Here is a 21,446-nt window from a genome sequence, read left to right as displayed (position 1 = left end):
TGGGTTCAAAATAATATTTTGTTTTGGGGCTTTTAAATACAAAAACAACCCATTACTGCTTTGTGGTGCAAGGCATCTCATCACATCTGTTAACACTACGGTAATTTCAGAAAATCAACATGCTTACCAAGTTACAAATGAATGACTTTTTTGAGAGCCAGTGCATACCCTCCAAGAGTCCTTGTTTTCCAGGGACACCCCTGATTTAGAGAAGGCATCCCAGTTTCTGATTTGATCCTGGAATGTCCCGCTTTTCCTTAGGACGTCCCTATTTTCACTAGAGAAATGTTGGAAGGTATGGAGTTATCTGACCCCCGAGCCATCTGAAGGCAATCCTATATAGGAAAGGTTTTTTTATGTTTTTATATATGTTGGAAGCTGCCCAGAGTGGCCAGGGCAATCTAGTAACATGGGGGGGGGGGTTTAAAAATAGTAGTATTATCATTGTGGAATGGGATGTCCCAATTATTATCAGAGAAATGTTGGAGGGTATGCCAGTGTGGTGCAGTGGTTAGAATGTAGAACCAGAGCCTGGGGGAGATGGGTTCAAATCCCCCCAAATAGAAATGAAGCTCAGTTGGTGTGACCTGGGGCCAGTCACTGTCTCTCAGCCTAACCTACTTCACAGCGTTGTTGTGAAGATTAAGCAAGAGTGGGGGAGAACATCATTTGCCACTGAGTTTCTCTGAGGAAAAGATGGGAAAGAAATGCAATAAATAAAATAAAATAGATATGGGATAGGGTCAGAATGTTCTTGGGGAATGGTTTTCTTTTTGATATGGAGATATATATTTACAGGTATTTAAATACATATACTTATATAGCACCAGTTATGTAGACATCTCAAGAGTGTGTACAACAAAGCATAAAATACAAGACCAAAAATGCAATTTATTTACATTTATACCCCAAATTTCTCCCAAGGAGCTTAAGGTGGCATACATGATGCTGCTCTTTCCCATTTCATCCTCACAGCAACACTGTGAGGTAGGCTAGGCTGAAAGGGGCAGTGGCTGGCCGAAGATCACCCACTGAGCTTCATGGGCAAATGGGCTTTTGAGTGCTTTAGCAGCTGTTCCCCACTTGGGATTCCCAGCAACTGGTAGAGAGCTGTGAGGTATTGACAGTGAAGATAGAGCACAGCCACCTATTAAGCAGCCTTTGATAGCTTATTGTCCTTCATGAATTTGGCTCTTTTAAAGCCACCCATCACTCCCTCTGTTGGGAGTGAGTTCCATAGTTGAACTATGCACTACGTGTAATATTTGTATCACAAGGTATGGTACATTGCCTTTATGGGAAAACTGAAAAGAGAGTAGAGTCTCTAAGTCTGACAAATTTATTTCAGCATGGCATTCTTGTATTAATTATCTCAATAATTAAACTAACAGTCAACATCCTCCTGTTGCATTATACAATAATTTGGAATGCTTAGTTTCATAAGAGCAGTACAGCTTTATTCATTATTACACAAACAAGAAAGGAGTACCTGTGGCATTTAAAAGCCTTTGGGTCTCATTTAGATTCCCCCCCCCCCAATCAGATATTCTTCACTCACCGGAATTGCCCTGTGAAGAGCTAGAAATAACAAATAAGGCTGTTTGTACTATATGGAATGCTTTTCCCCATTACATATATTTAGGTGCCAGGTGAAAACATTCCTCTTCTCCCAGGTCTCTGGCTCCTTAAACGATCTATGGCCTTTTAAACAGGGGGTAGTTATTGTTTTGTTTGTATTATTTTATATTTTTGTGTTTTCATTCTGTAAACTGCCCTTGGATCCTTGGATGAAAGGCAGTATATAAATTTAGTAAGTATATAAGTAAGTAAATGGTTTTATGCTTCCTATTACATCAATATTGTATGTTTTCTACCTGAACAATCTTTTCTTCTTATTTTCTTTTACTTACCTGTACCCTTCATTGCTTTTCTCTATCCACTTTCTCCAGGACATACATATATTTATAACTGTCTATCCTGTCGCCTCTTATGTACCCTTTCTCTAAACTGAAAAGTCCCTAACACTTCAACCTTTCCTCTTGGGGAATCGCTCCATCCCTTTGATTATTTGGATTGTCAAATAGCTGTCCTGTAGGTACCTCTTTCAGTCATCTGTGTTCCTCCCCGCCCACAGCTTAAGCTATCTGCCAACCTTCCCAGCTAAGGGTGCTCTCTCCCCAGTTACTCAGTTTGCCCCCTGAATTATCAGGGGCAAAAGATCTATTTGCAGACAGAGAAGAAAGGAGGGAGGCTCCAGGAAGGGGACCCCTGACAGAGGAGCAAAAGAGGTTGCAGCCTTTGCCCTCCAGAACTCTCAGTGACTTTGGAAAGAAGGAGGGAGAGAACCAGTGCAGAATAAGGTTACAGCAGGTAGAGCATCAGGGTTTGAATTCCCACTTGACCATGAAGTTTGCTGGGTGACCTTGGGGCAGTCAATTTCCCCCAACCTTGGAGGGTTTGTTGTGGTGATTAAATGAGGAAGGGGAGAACCATGTACCCAACCTTGAGATCTTAGGAGGGAAAGGAGATGTAGACTGTCTCTGGAGACAGTGGAAGACTGCACCTTTGGAGGTGAAGTCAAACTGTTGGAAGGTTTAAGCTCCTGCTGTGGCTGGAGAGACATGTTTTGTTGCAGCTGGGGCAGATGAAGGTGTCAGGTTGTGCTGATGCAGGTACACCACAGAGTTTCTTCTTTCTGCCCTCCTCCCAGAGGTCATTTCTCCTCTGGTATATAAAATATATCTGGGTGGCAGCCTTTTCCTGCCTTCTATGGCATTCACTGTCTCATCAGTGGCAAGAGTCAGAGGATATGGCAATTAAGGCAGTGTGGTATAGTGTTTAGGGTGTCAGACTAGGGCCAGGGAGGCCATGGTTTGAATCCCTGCCTGGCCATGAACCTCATCTTGGGCCAGTCACCCACTCTCAGTCTGACATAGACCAGAGGGTTGTTGTGTTGATAGTGGCAGTCAGCAATGTTCCTGAATACCAGTTGCTGGAAACCACAGGAGGGGAGAGGGCTGCTGGGGTGCCCAGGTTTCCTACAGGCATCTGGTTGGCTCCTGTGAGAACAGGATGCTGGGCCAGAGGGACTACCCGCCTGATCCACTTGGACTGGGTCTCTCGTGAGGATAAAATGGGAAGAGAACGGCGCCGCCACTTTCAGCTCCTCGGAAGAAAAGGTGGCTATGCGAACGTAAGAATGAAATAAAACAAAGAGGTTGCAGTTTTGACCCCGTATGGGACAGCTGCATTGCAGGGGGTTGGGGCCAGACGACCCTTCCAACTCAACAGGTCTTTATTCCACTTTCTTCTTCGCTCCTCGCGTGGAGCATTCAGCTGGATGAGTCTCTCTCGCTTTCTCTCTCTCTGGCCGAGCGAGGACTCCTCCTCCTCCTCCTCCTCCTCCTCCTCTTTCAATGCAATCGTCGCCGCCTCGCCTCCAGAAGGGAAATGGGAGGGAGGGAGGGGACAGTCAGCCCCCCCCCCACCCCACTCCTAGTCCCCATTCCTTGACTGTTGACGGCTTCGTTGCGCGGCCAGGTACAGCAAGACTCTGGGCGCGCGTGGCGGACAGAGGGAGGAGCAGAGCGTGTGGGGGGGGGTACTTTTAAGCAGGGGTAACAGCCCATCTCTGACCGGGTGGGGGGAGAGAGAAAGCAGATATAAGGCAGGCAGGCAGAGGCTGTCCAACGTCCCGGCGGCTCCCTCTGCCTCCGCAGCCGGGACGCAGCTGGCAACAGCTGGCTCGCAACTTTCCGGACCCCTCGCAAGAAAGCTTAGATCCAAATCCAATGGGCGCTGCAAGACCCTTGGCTTCTGACCAACTATGAGCCGGCAGCGGCCCTTCTGGCTGCCTCCGCCTCTCTTCCTCTCAAATCCCTTTTTCCGCAGCCAAGATGCCGAGAGCGAAAACAGCAGCGAAGACTTGTTTTCAGACTTCGAGGGCTTCGACAACGAGAGCTCCTTCTCCCTAGACGACTGGGACGTGGACGACCTAGACGGTTTCGACAGCGGTGCGCGCTACGAAGGGGCGTCCCAGAACAGCAGGGTGAGAGCGCTGCTCATCATGGCCTACTCGGTCATCATCTGCGTCTCGCTCTTCGGGAATCTGCTGGTCTGCCACGTGGTGGTGAAGAACAAGAAGATGCACACGGCCACCAGCCTCTTCATCGCCAACCTGGCCGTGGCGGACATCATGATCACCACCCTGAACACGCCCTTCACTTTGGTAAGAAATGGTCACTGGAAGGGAACGCTCCCCTGCTCACCCAGCCAGCAAGTTGCAGTGAGCAAAAATAAGTTATGTAGCTCCTGGCTGCAGGCTTAGAATCATAAAGGGCATAGCACAAAAGGGAAAGGGATTGGGAGGGAAGAGGGGGGGAAACTCCAATCCAGAGGCTAGCTCTGAGTTGCAAAGTTCTTATAAGTATTCAGTCTGGCAGGGAAGGGCAACACCAGCTGCATCTTCTCCAGTGGATGGATGAGACCAGGCTGGTTTCCCCCTCACCATGATGTTGCTCTTTGGGAAGAGTAATTCCTTTTGTAGATCTAAATCTGAACAAGCTAGCAGCAGCTGGGTCATCAGGTCTTAGAATCGCTAGCCCACAGCATTTAGCATTGTGTTGGCTCCCAAACAGGGCTCAGTCCCAAGACAGGAGACAAAAATAACAGGGGCAAGAGTTCCCCTGATGATATGCAGAGTTCCCTCCTCTTTCCAAGTGGCTGCTCCAAACTGCACACCGAATCTCTGTGCTGGTGCCAGCCTCCAGCAAAAAGCTCCACATACCATGTGAAGCATATAAGAGTTAATCAATAATTTTTATCTGTCTGTGCAATTGCTCCAATTTAAGTCTCAAGGTTAAGCAAGTTTATCAGAAAGTATTGCAGCACCTTAAAACTGATGAATGTACTGAACAGGCATAAACTTTTGTTTGTCTTTGCTGTTTTTGCAGGAATAGACTGACGGGGGGGGAGGCATACCTCTATCCTAACTAGGAGTCAGTTTCCTTCTTTGAAAGCCTTTGGGGGCTCGCTTATACCCCTCTTTAAGAAACCCTACCCCAATCCCAGAAGCCAAAGGAGAACTGTCTAGTCCAGTGTTTCTCAAACTTGGGTCTCCAGCTGTTTTTGGACTACAACTCCAATCATCCCTAGCTAGCAGGGAATATGGAAATTGTAGTCCAGAAACAGCTGAAGACTCAAGTTTGGGAAACACTGGCTCTAGGGTTATTCAACAAGGAGTGAACAGCAAACTACATTTTAAAAAGAAAATAATAAAATAACAATCCCCCTCAGGACCCTTGCACCTCCCATCCTTCACAACTATGCCACTTTTTTGAGAACTAAGCTCCAGCAGGCTCCTATTAAGTTTATTTACTTACTATATTTATATCCTACCTTTCCTCCAAGGAGCCCAATGTGTGGACGGACGTCTTTCCATTTTATCCTCATAGCAACCCTGTGAGGTAGGTTAGGCTGAGAGACAGTGACTGGCCCCCAAAATCCTAGCCCAGGACGCTAACAACCTTACCAACACTGGCTGTCTAGCTCTGGCTATGGTTCTCGATTTCTTACAATGTGTGCAGGTTGTTGGTATGTGTGTACTGGATTTCAACTTCCTGCTGTAGTTTTATCTGCTGGCTGGGCACAGTGTGTCTGTCTATAAGAGTGTAGGAACAGCTTGCCTATCTAGTCCAACATCCTGTTCTCACAGTGGCCAGTCAGATGCCTCCATGGGAAGCGTACAAGCAGGAGTTGAGCACAAGAGCAAACTCTTCCCTCTTGTGGTTCCCAGCAACTGGTATTCAGAAGCATTGCTGCCTCTGACTGAGGAGGCAGAGCATGGCCACTGATAGTTAGTCGCCAGGGGTAGTCCTTCTCCATGAATTTGTCTAATCCTTTTCTAAAGATATCCATGTTGGGGGGCCATCACTGCCTCCCGTGGGAGAGAGTTCCACAGTTTCACTATGTGCTGAGTGAATTATCTGCCCTGAATCTGCCAATGTTCAGCTTTGTTGGGTGTCCACGAGTTTTAGCATTATTATGAGTGAGGGAGAAAATCGTTCCTCTCTCCACTTTCTCCATGCCATGTGTAGTTTTATAAACTTCTATCATGTCGCCTCTTCCTCACTTTTTCTCTAAATGAAAAAGTCCCTAACTCTCCATTCTAGTTGCTCTTTTTCTGAACCCTTTTCCAATATCCTTTTTGAGGTGAGGCGACCAGAGCTGAACACAGTACTCTGTGGGGATCATTAGGGACTCTGCTTTCTCCTCTTCATTCAGAGAACTGTTATCTATTCCGACTCTTTGCTTCCTGTGACTTAACCAATTCCTGACCCACAGGAGGACCTCTCCACACTAGCACAGTGTGCCAGAATGTCTTGGTTTATAGCGCCATCAGGGCAGGACTTTGGGGCAGAAGCCCTGGGTCTTGCTCAGCAGAATGTGGGGGGAGAGAGCAGATGCAGTTGGACTGACTTGCCACATGTTTGGTGTGAGTGAAGTTACACACATTTAAAAAGCCACCCACCCATCATATGACCATTAAGTCCTGAGTCTAAAATTACCAAAGTGCATTTCTAGGGTGTGCTTAAGCTTCTGTGTATTTTAAACCTTTTAAACTTCTGCAAATGCTATTATTTTGGAATGCCGTGTATAGTCATGTACAGCCTCCAACTGTGAGAGAGTATGATTTCACAGGGGAATAAGAGGGAAGGTGTGCATTTATTATCTATTATTTATTTATTTACATTTGTCTCCCAACTTGCCTCCCAAGGAGCTCAAGGTAGCATAAATGCTGTCATTCCTTTTCATGCTATCCTTGGAACGACCCTGTGAGGTAGGTTAAGCCAAAAGAAAGTGACTGGCTCAAGGTCACATCTAGTGAGCTTCATGGCAGAGTGGGGGTTCGAACCCTGGTCTCCCAGGTCTTAGTGCAGCACTCAAACCGCTGCACCAGCACTGGCTGGCTTTATTTCTCTTCTGGTAATAAGCATTTGGAGTTTTTGTTCCTGATCCAGCAGGGACTTGCTCTGTTCTCTTCTGGACCACCACCATTTGTGCACAAAGTTAAAACTCCCCCCAGTATTGGAGCAAAGGAGAATGTATACCATTCACGTCTCTAGAAAATGAAGAAACTTCCTGTCCCTTCTCAGTGCAACAAAAATGGTGCCCAGTTCTTTCAATCAGTTTTCAGTAATGATATAGTTATCCCACACTTCCTCCAAAGAGCAGAGTCCCCCCCCCTTTTCCTTTTTAAAAATAATCCTCAGAACAAACCTGTGAGGTAGGTTAGGTGGGAGAGACTGAAGGGCTGTTGCTCCAGGTAAAGCATCTTCCTTGCAAGCAGACGTTCCCAGGTTCCGTCCCCAGCATGGCCAGGTAAGGAGGGTAGGAGAGACTATCTCTGGAAACCTGGAGAGCCACTGCTGGTCTATGTATACAGTACTGAGGCAGATGGACCAATGGTCTGACTTCATCCATAATTTAAAATATATAAAAAAATTAAACCACTACAGAATAAATTACGGTAAAACAAATTAAAACTTTCTAATCATCTGGATAAGCTTGTCTAAATAAAAATAAAAAAATTCCTTCCAGTAGCACCTTAAAGACCAACTAAGTTAGTTCTTGGTATGAGCTTTCGTGTGCAAGCACTGAAGAAGTGTGCATGCACACGAAAGCTCATACCAAGAACTAACTTAGTTGGTCTTTAAGGTGCTACTGGAAGGAATTTTTTTATTTTGACTATGGCAGACCAACACGGCTACCTATCTGTAACTTACCTAAATAAGAATGTCTTCAGCACGCACCAAAGAGAGTACAGTGAAGGCACGTGTCTGATATCAACTGCAAATCTAACCCTAAATCACATATTCACCACCACCCACTCTCCTTTCTTAAAGTACGGTACTTTATCTTGATACTGGGCTTGGGGAGGTGTGCAGATAGATGACTCTTCTCTGACAGCTCCTGAAACAGCTCCTGACCGAACAGAAGAAACTGGTCGCCCCCCCCCCCCCAGTAATGTTAGTTTGGGAAATGTTTTGAAAACACAGTGTACAATCCACTGGGAAAATCTCTTGTACCATCCCAAATGGATTGTGGCCCCATTTCCTCACAGACACTTTTACAATTGGCCTCAGGGCCAGTCCATCCATGAGTCAAAGTGAGGTGACTGCCTCAGGTGGCAGAATCCCCAGGGGCAGCAGATCCCAATGCTGATCTTTGTTCCCCTCTTGTTCCTGATGTAGATCTTCACTTATCTCTTCTTCCCTGGCAGGAAGCAGGGTGCTGTTTTGTACTTCATTTGAGGTGCCCAGAAGTCTTGGGCTGGCCTTGGTTGGTGTGATGAAAGTCTTCTGCCCTTGTTTACAACAATTCATGCAGTTCAATGGGAATTGTACCCTAAAAGGGAAGATTTGGTAACTCGTTTTCAAATTTGCATCTGGTGTGTGTGTGTTGATGGGGGGGTTGTATGACAGGTTCACCTGTCTGCCAATCTATCTCACTATACAATGCTCTTGTAAGGATACATTGAAGAGGAACTATGAATCCTGTGTTCCTTGGTCTGACAAAATGGCTAGAGGTTGAGGCTAAGACCTGGGTTCAAATCTCCACTCAGCCATGAAGCTTTCACTGGGTAACCTTGGGGGCTAGTCACACTACCTATCAGCCTAACCTACCACACTGGGTTGCTTTGGAGATTAAATAAGGAGGAGGCCTCTGAAAGCCCCTGGAGCTCACTGGAGGAAAAGGTGGGATATAAATGCAATAAAACAAACAAACATACAAACAAGTAAACAACTAGGAGTGCTTCCACATGGGTGTCTACTGTGGGATGTGTCCTCAGACATGCAAATATTTTGTACACCCACATGGTATCTCTATTACCCCCCTCCAAAATAATAATAATAATAATCCAGGTTTGCCCTTTCTAGTAAGATTCTGATAATGTGAAAAAACATTTTGCCAGCAACCCATTTACGATATCTGAATGATCAGTTATGATATTAAGCTCCTGTTTGGGGGAGGGGGGAAACCCCTTCACTTTAATCCACATTTGGGATGATTTACAAATTGCCTGCTATACTTTCTAGGTCCGATTTGTTAGCAGAACCTGGGTTTTTGGAAAGCAGATGTGCCACGTGAGCCGGTTCGTTCAATATTGCTCTGTCCATGTGTCTGTGCTGACTCTGACAGCTATTGCTCTGGACCGCCATCAGGTAGAGTATTGTTTTTTTAAATCCCAATACTTTACAAAGAGAATACGAAATCTGCACCAAGAGAATGCAGATTCCACAATCAGAATTAATAATGCACTTTAAAAGCTGGGAGAAACAGAATGGCCTGCTAATGGCAGGTAAGAGGGAACACTGAACGTTGCTTGGGCAGGTGGGTGGGACACTGAAACAGCCTATGTCAGCCTTGCTGGCATTCCAAGACAAGTGTATAAAGGCATTTTCACATATCAACTGACAGCCAGTTTTTCTGGTGTTTCCTGAGAATGTCTTTCAAACATAACACTGGAATGGGCTAATGTTGTTTTTTAAATGGGCCTCAGATTTGACCAATAATGGCCACCAACCTTGATTGCTTAAAAAGAGGATTAGACAAATTCATGGAATAACTACTGGCGCTAATGGCTATGCCCTGGCTCCACCGTCAGAGGCAGCAACGCTTCTGAATACTACTTGATAGAGCTGGAACAGAGAGCTGCTCCTGTGCTCAAATCCTGCTTGTGGGTTTCCCACAGGTATCTGGGTGGCCAGTAAGATAACCGGATGCTGGAACAGATGAGCCACAGCCCTGATCTAGCCGGCTCTTCATTTGTCCTTATGTTCATGAAATAATATACTAAGCAAATTCAAAGTGGGAGCAAGTAAACATCACCCACGCTCTGAAAGGGAAAAGCACTTGTGCCCAAATCTGCAATAACCCTGCCACTGCCAACCTCAGTTGCAGAGACCATTTCCAGCAGCTTGCAAGACCTTTTGCAAAAACAAACAAAGCCTCTTTTCACCTCTGTTTTGACTCAGCCCACTATTACATGAGATTGAGTCCTATTGATCTCCATAAGACATAGGAATATGTTTGTGAGTCAAGGCCTGTACAGTGGTACCTCGGGTTAAGTACTTAATTCATTCCGGAGGTCCGTACTTAACCTGAAACTGTTCTTAACCTGAAGCACCACTTTAGCTAATGGGGCCTCCTGCTGCCACCACGCCACCAGAGCACGATGTCTGTTCTCATCCTGAAGCAAAGTTCTTAACCTGAAGCACTATTTCTGGGTTAGCGGAGTCTGCAACCTGAAGCATATGTAACCTGAAGCGTATGTAACGCAAGGTACCACTGTATGAGAATTTGCAACCTTATTCATTCTGTGACTTCCTTAGGTCATCGTGCATCCACTGAGGCCTCGAATGTCCATCATGAAAGGAAGGATCTGCATTGCTGTCATCTGGTTAATGGCAAGCTGTTTCTCCCTGCCCCATGCCATCTACCAGAAGCTGATGTGGCTTTCTATGGGGTAAGAGGAATAAACAAGACATCATTAAAAGGGGCACCCGCTGCATTATTTGTCGCAGAAAATATTACAAATGATGCCTAAAGAATCATAGAATCATAGAGTTGGAATAGACCACAAGGGCCATTGAGTCCAACCCCCTGCTAAGCAGGAAATTCCATTAGAGCACTCCAGACATATGGTTGTCAAGCCTCTGCTTAAAGACCTCCAAAGAAGGAGGCTCCACCACACCCCTTGGCAGCAAATTCCACTGTCGAACAGCTCTTACTGTCAGGAAGTTCTTCCTAATGTTTAGGTGAAATCTTCTTTCTTGTAGTTTGGATCCATTGCTCCGTGTCCGCTTCTCTGGAGCAGCAGAAAACAACCTTTCTCCCTCCTCTATATGACATCCTTTTATATATTTGAACATGGCTATCATATCACCCCTTAACCTCCTCTTCTCCAGGCTAAACATGCCCAGCTTCCTTAACCGTTCCTCATAAGGCATCGTTTCCAGGCCTTTGACCATTTTGGTTGCCCTCCTCTGGACACGTTCCAGTTTCTCAGTGTCCTTCTTGAACTGTGGTGCCCAGAACTGGACACAGTACTCCAGGTGAGGTCTGACCAGAGCAGAATACAGTGGCACTATTACTTCCCTTGATCTAGATGCTATACTCCTATTGATGCAGCCCAGAATTGCATTGGCTTTTTTAGCTGCCGCATCACACTGTTGGCTCATGTCAAGTTTGTGGTCAACCAAGACTCCTAGATCCTTTTCACATGTACTGCTCTCAAGCCAGGTGTCCCCCATCTTGTATTTGTGCCTCTCATTTTTTTTGCCCAAGTGCAATACTTTACATTTCTCCCTGTTAAAGTTCATCTTGTTTGTTTTGGCCCAGTTCTCTAATCTGTCAAGGTCGTTTTGAAGTGTGATCCTGTCCTCTGGGGTGTTAGCCACCCCTCCCAGTTTGGTGTCATCTGCAAATTTGATCAGGATGCCCTTGAGTCCATCATCCAAGTCGTTGATAAAGATGTTGAATAAGACCGGGCCCAAGACAGAACCCTGTGGCACCCCACTAGTCACTCTTCTCTCCTTTGGGTTCGGTTAGTCAGCCAGTTACAAATCCACTGAGTGGTAGCATAGTCAAGACCGCATTTTAGCAGCTTCTTTACAAGAATATCATGGGGCACCTTGTCAAATGCCTTGCTGAAATCAAGGTAGGCTACATCCACTGCGTTCCCTTCATCTACCAGGCTTGTAATTCTGTCAAAAAACGAGATCAGGTTAGTCTGACATGACTTATTTTTCAGAAATCCATGCTGACTATTGGTGATCACAGCATTCCTTTCTAGGTGCTCACAGACTGTTTGCTTAATGATCTGCTCCAGAATCTTCCCTGGTATTGATGTCAGACTGACTGGGCGATAATTATTTGGGTCCTCTCTTTCCCCTTTTTGAAAATAGGGACAACATTTGCCCTCCTCCAGTCTGCCGGGACTTTGCCTGTTCTCCAGGAATTCTCAAAGATGACTGCCAGTGGTTCTGAGATCACATCTGCCAGTTCTTTTAATACTCTTGGATGCAGTTCATCTGGCCCTGGAGACTTGAATACATCTAAACTAGCCAAGTATTCTTGTACTATCTGCTTAGTTATTCTGGGCTGTGTTTCCTCTGCTGAATCATTTGCTCCAAATTCTTCAGGTCGGGCATTGTTTTCTTTATCGGAGAAGACTGAGGCAAAGAAGGCATTGAGGAGTTCAGCCCTTTCTGTGTCCCCTGTTTGCATTTCAAGAGATGGGAAGGTACTGCAGAGGAAATTTATTTGAAGGGTTCAGCTCTGACAATGCTGCTGCTATCTTTTAGCTGCTTCTTTAGGTGTCCATGCTCTACTTGGGAAACATTCAAACCATACCTTTAAAGCACTATGATACCACTTAAACAGTCATGGCTTTCCCTAAAGATTTATGGGACTTGGAGTTTGTTTAAGGGTGCTGAGAGTCGTGATGAGGCCCCTGTTCCCCTCACAGAATTGCAGTTCTCAGAGTGGTTTAACAGCCGATCCTTCTTCACAGGGAACTCTGGTACTGTAGCTGTGTGAAGGGAATAGAGGATTTCCTAACAATACTCAGGGCCCTAAAACAAAACAAAACAAAACAAAACAAAATTACAGCTCCCGGGATTCTCCCGGGGAAGCCATGACTGTTTTAAATGTTATGTTGTGAAGGTGGCCTTGGTGTTCCCCAGAACTGCTTCCCTCCCTCCATACAAAGGCTGATAGACCTTTTAAAAAAAAAACCCTTTAAGTTGCTTCCAAAGTTCCCCACTTCCCCTTAGCTTAGAAAGAGACCACACATTTGGTAAGTTAAAAATGGCTTCCTTACAAATTCTTCAAAATGCCATATTCCACCAGCAGCAAGAAAAGACCAGCAGTACAACTTACTTCAAAATTGGCAAATATTTCTCAGTAACTATTTGTATAAAACACAAAAGTGGCTTGCTTAAGCAACACAGTCTAGGCTTGGAACATCCAAATTACTGTATTTTTCGCTCTATAAGATGCACCAGACCACAAGACGCACCTATTTTTTGGAGGAGGAAAACAAGGAAAAATATATTCTGGATCTCAGAAGCCAGAACAGCAAGAGGGATCGCTGCGAAAGCAGCAATCCCTCTTGCTGTTCTGGCTTCTGGGATAGCTGAGCAGCCTGCATTTGCTCCATAAGACGCACACACATTTCCCCTTACTTTTTAGGAGGGAAAAAGTGAGTATTATAGAGCAAAAAATACGGTAGACCACCTTACTGGTAGGGTTCTCATAGTGGAAGAGAAGAGAACTGAGAGTTTGGTAACCCTTTCTCCCAAGGTGAGGAGATGTGACCGAGTAAAGCCTGGCAGCACAGCTTACTTTATGGTCTTAACCCCTTCATGCATTAATTAGGGTTAAGCATGGTGGTTATATGATGCTAGATTTATCACAATCCATCCCCGTCCCCCCACAACTCCAACAGGTTTGGGATGAGAGCCCAACTTACCCCATGCAAGATGGAAACCTGTTTCTCACCTTTTGCCTGAAACCTCATAATACCTCTGTTAACAAACTGCAGTTCCCAGAATTCTCTGGGGGGAAGCCATGAATGGTTGTAGTAGTATCATAGCACTTAAAATGGATGATGTGAACATGGGCCTAGCTTGCCTAGTCTACACCAGTCTGGTGGCCTCCTGATGATTTAGGCTACAACTCCCATCAGTATTGTCTACTCTTCATGGAGGAATTTGTTCTTCTTCTGTATTCCAGAAACAGAACAATTCGTGTGGTCTGCCTCCCAAGCTTCCCCCCTCCAAAAGATCTTTATTGGAAGTACCTGGATTTGACCACCTTCTTTCTCCTGTATCTCCTGCCCCTGTCGGTAATCTCCATCGCTTACACAGTGGTTGCCAAGAAAATCTGGATGCGGAACGCCATTGGTGATGTGACCATGGAGCAGTACTATGCCCACCAGAGGAAGAAGAAGATGACTCTGAAGATGCTGATGGTGGTCGTGCTGGTCTTCGCTGTCTGCTGGTTCCCGTTAAATTGCTACTTAGTCCTCATGTCTAGCAAGGCCATCCAGAGCAACAACATCCTTTACTTCGCTTTCCATTGGTTCGCCATGAGCAGCACCTGCTACAACCCTTTCATCTACTGCTGGCTGAATGAGAACTTCCGCTCGGAGTTCAAGTCCCTGCTGCGTATGTGCTGGAGGAAGAGGGCCACTGGAAATCACACCCTGCAGTTAATAATGGCCCCTTTCAGGCACACCTGCAGTGAGAATTGCCCCTGCAAGCAAGGTACCATTTCAGCAAACAAGAGGTGCATCCCACAGGAATTTGGTATGGACAGAGATATCCAATGTCCAGCCAATAATAATGGGTAGATGCATCTCTGGATCAGCCTGGTGCCCCCCACATATTTTGGGCTACAACTCCTATCAGTGTGTTGCCTGAGGCTGAAGGGAGCTGTGTTGCAAAACTACTGTGGGGGGCACCAGGCTGATGAAGGCTGCTCTGGAAGAATGAATGGGTTCAGAGGGCTCCCACAGCATTGTGTATGGAGCTAGCCAGCCAGTGCAACTCTGGGATATCAGCAGCTCCATACACAGATGCATGGACTGTTCAGGCATTTGAGAAACAGAGGCATTATTGTTTTTTGGCCTGAACTTAGTCAATGCACTCTTACACAAATCAGTCACAGCTTTAGGGTGCATCTCTCCAGGAAAGATGTGGTGATTTTGGTAGAAGGCAGGCATGGCCAAACTTGGCCCTCCAGATGTTTTGGGACTACAATTCCCATCATCCCTGACCACTGGTCCTGTTAGCTAGGGATGGTGGGAGTTGTAGTCCCAAAACACCTGGAGGGCCAAGTTTGGCCATGCCTGGTAGAAGGGATCATTCTCACAAAGCTCTTCTGACTGTGGCACAGAAGCCACCATTAGGACTGAGACTTCATTTTCAATCACAGGTTAGAAGGTCCCAGTCAGTAAATTGATGCAGAATGTATTTCCTTAGTGTCTAGCTTGCAGGCCCAGCTACAGATGTTTTGCCACCTTAGGCAAAACAGAAAATGAAGTGCCTGGAGGTGGCATGGGGGAAGCCCCTGTACAGTGAAGGGGGAGGGGAGAAAAAATGAGGCCAGAGAACAACAGGCAATGGAGGTGGGTGGATAGTGGTGATGAGGATAACAAGTGCAGGAGGCTGCAAGCACTGTGCTCCTCAGGGCCCAGATCTGCCACCCCCTCCCAGCGGCCCCCAGCGTGCCACCTGAGGCAACTGCCTCACCACGCCTCGTGGTGCCTCAGTTGCCACCTGACACCGGTGCATGTTTTGAAAGCATTTCCTGGGCTATTATTTGCGCACAGGAATGCATGCACACAAAAAGCAGCACTGGTGCATTTTGGACCAAAGAAGGATAGTTTCACCCCTCCTGAAAAGCAAAAAGCTCTGGTTTGGATCCAGCTTACATCTTGGTCATCAGGAGGAGAGAGATTGTGAGAGGTGAAGGCATACACTCCAACATTTTTGTCCCCAAAACAGGGAAGTCAGGAGAGGCACACCTTCTGGTCCACTGCTCTGGGGATCATCAGCAGGATCATGCCAGAGCATCTTCTGGTCCAGCACTCTGGCATGAACCTGCTGACTCACACCAGAGTGTCTTTAGGTTTGGCCCTCTGGTGTGAGTACTTGCATCAGAGTGTTGGACCAAAAAAGGGGGACATTCTGGGATCCAAACAGAAGCCAGAATTGACTTCTGTGATCTGGGAAGTCCTGCTTAAAGTGGGACACTTGTGGGTATGTGAAGGTCCTGCATGCATCTTTTCCTCTTAAACATTAGGACCTTCAGCAGACCCTCCCTTGTTGAGGCCTGGGAACATGTTCTTTCTATACTTTGGAGATGGAGCCGTTTTCCTCTGGAGAGGAAATCCAGTTTTGCATTGTCAAATTTTGTCAAGTTATCAAATTTTGGCCTGTGCTTAAATGATAGGATGCTAAACAGATCTTTGGTGAACAGGCAACTTATTTCAGTAGGAACCAAGAGGGTGAATTTGACTGATGGTCGACGTTATGATGGAATGCTCATAATTCAGGATAAACCTGGTCTTCGAACCAACAAGGTGTGTGTTCAGTAATCTAGGTTGCATGGAGGCATCTTCACAGTGCTGTGGGAGAGATTGGTTGTTTGTATCTGGAAGGGGTGCAGGGAGACTGAATCTATCACCTCATCCTTTTCCCTTAACAGCTGGTAAGTGTGATTTCTGATTCTGGAAGAAGCCTCTATTTCTTAATGCATAGGGGAGAAGAAACCATGGATGCCACCCCTGTTTACATGCATGGTTCTTCACCAAGCCTGAGATTCACAGGAGTTGCCAGCAGGATATTCTGTGCCTGCTACACTGTAGATAGTTTGGACCATCCAACTAGCTCATGAAACGGGGTACATGTCATATACAAGTTTGTGCCCTGTTTTGTGTGCCTACCGGAAGGCCCCAAAATAAACCAGTCACTACAAGTGTATGATAAACAACAAAAATGTGAGCATTTGGAACTTTCCCCATAATTGCATTTCCATGCTTGAAAGTGCTTAACCTGTTGAACTGCTGCCTGCCACACAGCTGTTAAAGGTACAAGAACCCTGCTTTCTCCCAGTGCCAACCCTAAACCATGCCCTGTACATACATCAAAGTAAGTCCCATTGATCACGGAGACTTACTGCTGAGTAGACATGTTTACCATTCTATTGTTTGTTAACTATATAGTGAATTTTTAAGAGTGACTGGACTTCAGCTCCTGCACAGCAGGAGATAAGCCTATGGCCTTTTTCTGGACAAAGTTTTCACATTTTGCTTTTGCCATTTCAGGGAAGAGGGGTTCTTTGACCTTCGCTTGCACTCAGTGTGTAATAGTATTTGCAGGAAATATCTTCTGGGGTGTACTGTATCAGAATCCACTGCAGAAAAGATGCATCCTGTTTTTCTAGGAAAAAAGAAGGGCAGAGAAGAGAGAGAGAGCAAAGGACTGGGGAAAGAAATGAGACCAGGGCAGGAAAAGTGGATGAAAGCGGAGAGCAAAAGAGCAGCTCTTTAGCTGCCCAAACAACTCACTCATCAGTCACAACTCTTGACTTTACTCATCAGCTAAAAACACTACCAGGCAGGCTCACTTCACAGAAATTGTTTAGAAGGGCACCTAAACATTTTGCTTTATAACTTTCATTCTAGTAGACTAGAGACTTGCTTTGAAAAAGAAAAAGAAAAATGGAAGCCCCAGGGGCTGTGTATTTGGTACACTAGTGTGCCCTATACCCACCTCTAGGTGGTGCTGCTTCTGCACATACTATATATGCGCACATATGCTCCCTTGCTGGATGAAGACACAAGTTTGTGGATAGATTAATGGTTTTCTGTTAACCCTTGCAGAAAGTTAGACCTTACACTGTGGCTCATCACTTTTGCTAACTGCCATCCTTTCCTAAAGAAGATTAAAGTAGTTTCAGAGAAAGAAATCTTATTTGCTTCCCCCCACCCTGCTTTCTTTACTTCCATCTGTCTGGTTTGCAGGAACGAGAATGGCTGTTGTTTTATGCTTATATATTTGTTTGAAGCATTTTTACCTTACTCTTCAGGAAAAAGAAGACCCCTCAGGATAGTTTGCAAAGATCAGTAATAAGACAACTCCTGCCCTCAGGCTTGCAGCCTAAAAGGTACAGCATAAAAGGAAAAGCGGTTGGGGAAGAGGAAGAGGAAGGGGGGGAGCAACACTTGGGGTGCTAGTTCTAAAATACCTTTAAAAAAAAAAAGTCTAGCTGGGATGGAGACAGTTCAGGGAGAGAAGGAGAGGGTCCTTCAGCTGAGCTGGTGAAGTGGGCACTGCCCTCTGCTTCAACCTGATGAAATGGTTGCTGGTGGTGGCCCTGCCTTATGTTGTTTTAAATAGTTTTGAATGTTGTATTGTTATGCTGCAACCTGCCCTAGGACCATAGGGTGAAGGGCAGGTAATCAATTAATGATGATGATGATGTTCAAATCATGTTCAGTACAGGGAGGCCTGTTGCAAGCTCTAGGATTTGCAGTCAGTTCAAGTGGTTTACTGACAAAGAACTGACAAAATTTTGAAATCACAGTAGCATGCATAACATACTTTAAATATTATATTTAATGTGCAGTATATATATCTATAAAGAGTTCCGAGATTTTAAAGAGTCACTTATAGAATGAACATTTTTGTGAAAGGAACACAAAATACAATAAGATTTGAACATTAGGGGGGGAAATCCAGTATTTCAGAGCCAGCCAGTGCAAGGCATTGCAGAAGATCACAGAATTCTGGGCACTGTAAAATTCACTTCATAAATAGCTCAGGTAGAAATTTGCAGTTGAAATTTGCTACTTTTTCAAATTAATGAGTCAAATTAGCAACACTAATCTGGCATTTTAAATGTATGAAAATGAGTAACTGTTCAATCAAAACATGATTCATTATCACCCATGAAGCAGAAACTGATTGCTATAAGACCGTGATATTCCCCAGTATGCGCCAGATATTCTTTCTGTTCCAAAAACCCCCAAAGTAATTCCAGTTAGTATGAAATAATATAATTTGGTGAGTCCCATCTTACCATGTGCACAAGTTTAATCATATCTCTGAGATCTATTAACAGAATTAGTAAAATACAAGCTAATCTGGAAAACAAATTCATAAAGATGTAACTCTTTATCAGGTGCATAATTTTCTTTATTTCTTTAGGTGCTGGAATGGAAACCACAGATATGTCGATTGATCTCACCACCACTTCTGTAGTGCTGCAACACTGGCCACCACACTCCAAAAAATTAAGAACCCAATCTTCTTTTTTCAAAACACAGCTGTCTCCTACCATCAGGTGTCTTTTACCAGCATTGAAACACACAAGTCCTCATTAGATGAGCAGAGGGCTGATGCCACAGACCTAGCGGGGGATCTACACTTGTCGTTTACAACTTTAAAAAGTATTATTGAAATGAAACACCAGAGGGTGCTGCAGAGCAGCAAGCCACCAGCAAAGAAAAACTGCCATTAAATGTTATAGAATGTTATTTTTAATAACGTTTAAATGATCAATGTAGATCCAGCACTAGAACCCCACCCCAGCTGATGCTCTTGTCTATAAGATCTTAGACCAGTGGTTCCCTGAGGGTGGTAGGATTACCTAGGGGGTGCCAAGAGGCAAGGGAACAGCACACAGTCAGTGTAGGTGGGTCACTCTGAGCGCATTGATTGCTTCTTTACGATTGACCAGGCTGGAGTCTAGAGTGAAACACCACCCTTGCTTTTAACTTAAAGCTCTACTGCTCTTGTCGCTTTCAAAGCTACTTTGTTTGGTCACTTTTGTATGTACGATTTTAAGCTGCTACAAGATAGCCAATTATTGGTAATAGTTATTTATTTTCTTATAAATTAGTTACCGTGCATGTGTGCAAGGTGAAGGTTTGTGTGTGTTTGGTAAAGAGTTATATATAAACATTTTATGCTATAGATTTACTTCGTCATGCTTTTGTTGGTAATAATGCATAGAAATATTTCTCATGAAATATTCATTGCTGCATATTCTTGTTTTAGCCTCAAGAATAGATCAGAGCATATATTTGTGTTGTGTCACAAACTCATGATTGTAAGCCCATCCATCATATTAAGAATTTAATGAAGTTGTGAAGTAATTATTAAATGTTGTATCTAAGACTATTGCTAAATGACAATCATGGCCCTGAAAAGCTGTTATCACTGGATCAAGTTAATCAATATTGTGAAATTGTTTTTAATTGGATCGTGAATAAATGTGCAATTGAATTTTTTGGTGTCATTATCTTCCTTAGTGTGTTGTGCAATCCACAAAACTTTAGATGCTATGTTGATGTCATTGAGTTCCCTTTGTAGAGAGTTGGTCCCCAGGTCAGCAGCATCCCAGATTCTGACCTTGAGATTTTAGGGTCCAAACCTGAAACCAGTCCAGACACTCTCCACTCCTGTCTCTTAGCATTCCAGTCTCCCTCAGTCAATTTTTGTCCTTGTTGTCTTTGACTCATTCGAGAAGAACAAAAGGCCAATCAGAAGTTGCTGAAGGTGGTAGAGACAGCAGGGTTCGGCTCCTGTTGCTGCTCTTCATGTGCTCTGCTTACTTCTGCAGTCCTAGCCCTTGCACCAGGTACACATGCACACTCACAACCCTCTCCTCCTCTTGAGCCCAGCCCAGTTCTTTTTCTTCTTCTGTGTTCCCTCCCATCACTGAGCCTTGGAAGTGGAGGTTTACTGAGAGAGGGTGAGGGCAGTATCCCTTTCTCACAATAACTGCTATAATTTGTAGACAGCTCCTGCCAAACTGAAGCGCACAAGCTGTCCACAGAGTCTTGTAATTAATAAATAAAAATCCAGGAGTTCTCACTCACAGGGTGGGTCTGGCAACCTGAGCTGCACCAAGTAGAACCTGGAACTTCCCCTGCCATTTCTTTGAGGAATAATCTTAATGCAAGATGTATTTATTTGGGAGCAGGGAAAGCTGATGGTTCATATTTACCTGCTGAAGCCCAAGACCTCCTGGGAATGGGGTTCTGACTGGCTAGTCCTTCCTGGGACATGCGTGGTGCTGTGGTCTAAACCACCTAGCCTCTTGGGCTTCCTGATCAGAAGGTTGGTGGTTTGAATCCACACGATGAAGTGAGCTCCTGTCACTCTGTCCCAGCTCCTGCCAACCTAGCAGCTCGAAAGCATGCCAGTGCAAGTACATAAATAGATACCACTGGGGGGGGGAGTAAACAGCATTTTTGTGCGCTCTGGCACAGAAGCGGTTTAGCCCTGCTGGCCACATGACCTGGAAAGCTGTCTATGGACAAAACACTGGCTCCCTTGGCCTGAAAGCGAGATGAGTGCCACAACCCCATAGTCACCTTTGACTGGACTTAACCGTTCAGGGTGCCTTTACCTTTTAACCTTTTCCTGGCCCCTCAGATATTGTCTACCATCCCAGCCATTCTGGTTGGAGCTTAATGGAGTTGTATCCAAGCTTTTCTCATGGAGGCAGCAACTTGTTCTTGGGACTGATTGCCTCTAAGAATAAGAGAAATGCACTGCTAAGGAAGACACTCTCTAAATAAGAAGGGTGATCATGTAAGGGGATTCCATTATTAAGGCATCTCATCCTCCTTCCTTCCCCCATTTGCCAGGCACATTAAATCATTGTCCTTTTGTCGGGTCCTTAAAGCGTTGCATTAAAAGAGAGTGCCTTTGGAAAGTTTTCCTCAAGAGGCTTTTGAAAAGCTTTTTTGAAGAAGCTACACTTTTAGTCCTTGAGTAAACGACACTAGGGATAGGTATATGCTGTACTTATTTTCTGCACAGAATAATAGAGCATTGTGAGTGAGACCTGTAACGAAACGT

At 45.0% G+C, this 21,446-nt stretch overlaps 1 protein-coding gene across 5 annotated transcripts; it reads left to right on the top strand.

Moving 5' to 3' along the window:
• Window positions 1–3,416: 3,416 nt before the first annotated feature.
• On the top strand, window positions 3,417–19,862 carry LOC310698243 (G-protein coupled receptor 83-like; the record flags this gene model as incomplete). 5 transcript variants are annotated; one of them, XM_083485254.1, is made up of 7 exons in its annotated part: window positions 3,417–3,540; window positions 3,897–4,228; window positions 9,099–9,224; window positions 10,395–10,528; window positions 13,801–14,355; window positions 17,662–17,739; window positions 18,783–19,862. In XM_083485254.1, the coding sequence occupies 7 exons, from the start codon at window positions 3,417–3,419 to the stop codon at window positions 18,814–18,816; spliced, it is 1,383 nt and encodes a 460-aa protein (XP_083341380.1). In that variant the 3' UTR covers window positions 18,817–19,862. The 5 variants fall into 5 exon arrangements, 3 of the variants coding, with proteins under 3 accessions (XP_083341380.1, XP_083341378.1, XP_083341379.1); XR_014521388.1 differs by lacking the exon at window positions 3,417–3,540 and adding an exon at window positions 16,068–16,153 and having other exon boundaries at window positions 3,609–4,228; window positions 13,801–14,333; XR_014521389.1 differs by lacking the exon at window positions 3,417–3,540 and adding an exon at window positions 16,065–16,153 and having other exon boundaries at window positions 3,609–4,228; window positions 13,801–14,333.
• Window positions 19,863–21,446: the final 1,584 nt, after the last annotated feature.

The sequence above is a fragment of the Podarcis liolepis genome (genome assembly GCF_965112155.1).
Source record: "Podarcis liolepis genome assembly, chromosome: Z".
Classification (NCBI taxonomy): domain Eukaryota; kingdom Metazoa; phylum Chordata; class Lepidosauria; order Squamata; family Lacertidae; genus Podarcis; species Podarcis liolepis.
This window is presented reverse-complemented; position numbering and strand designations above follow the sequence as displayed.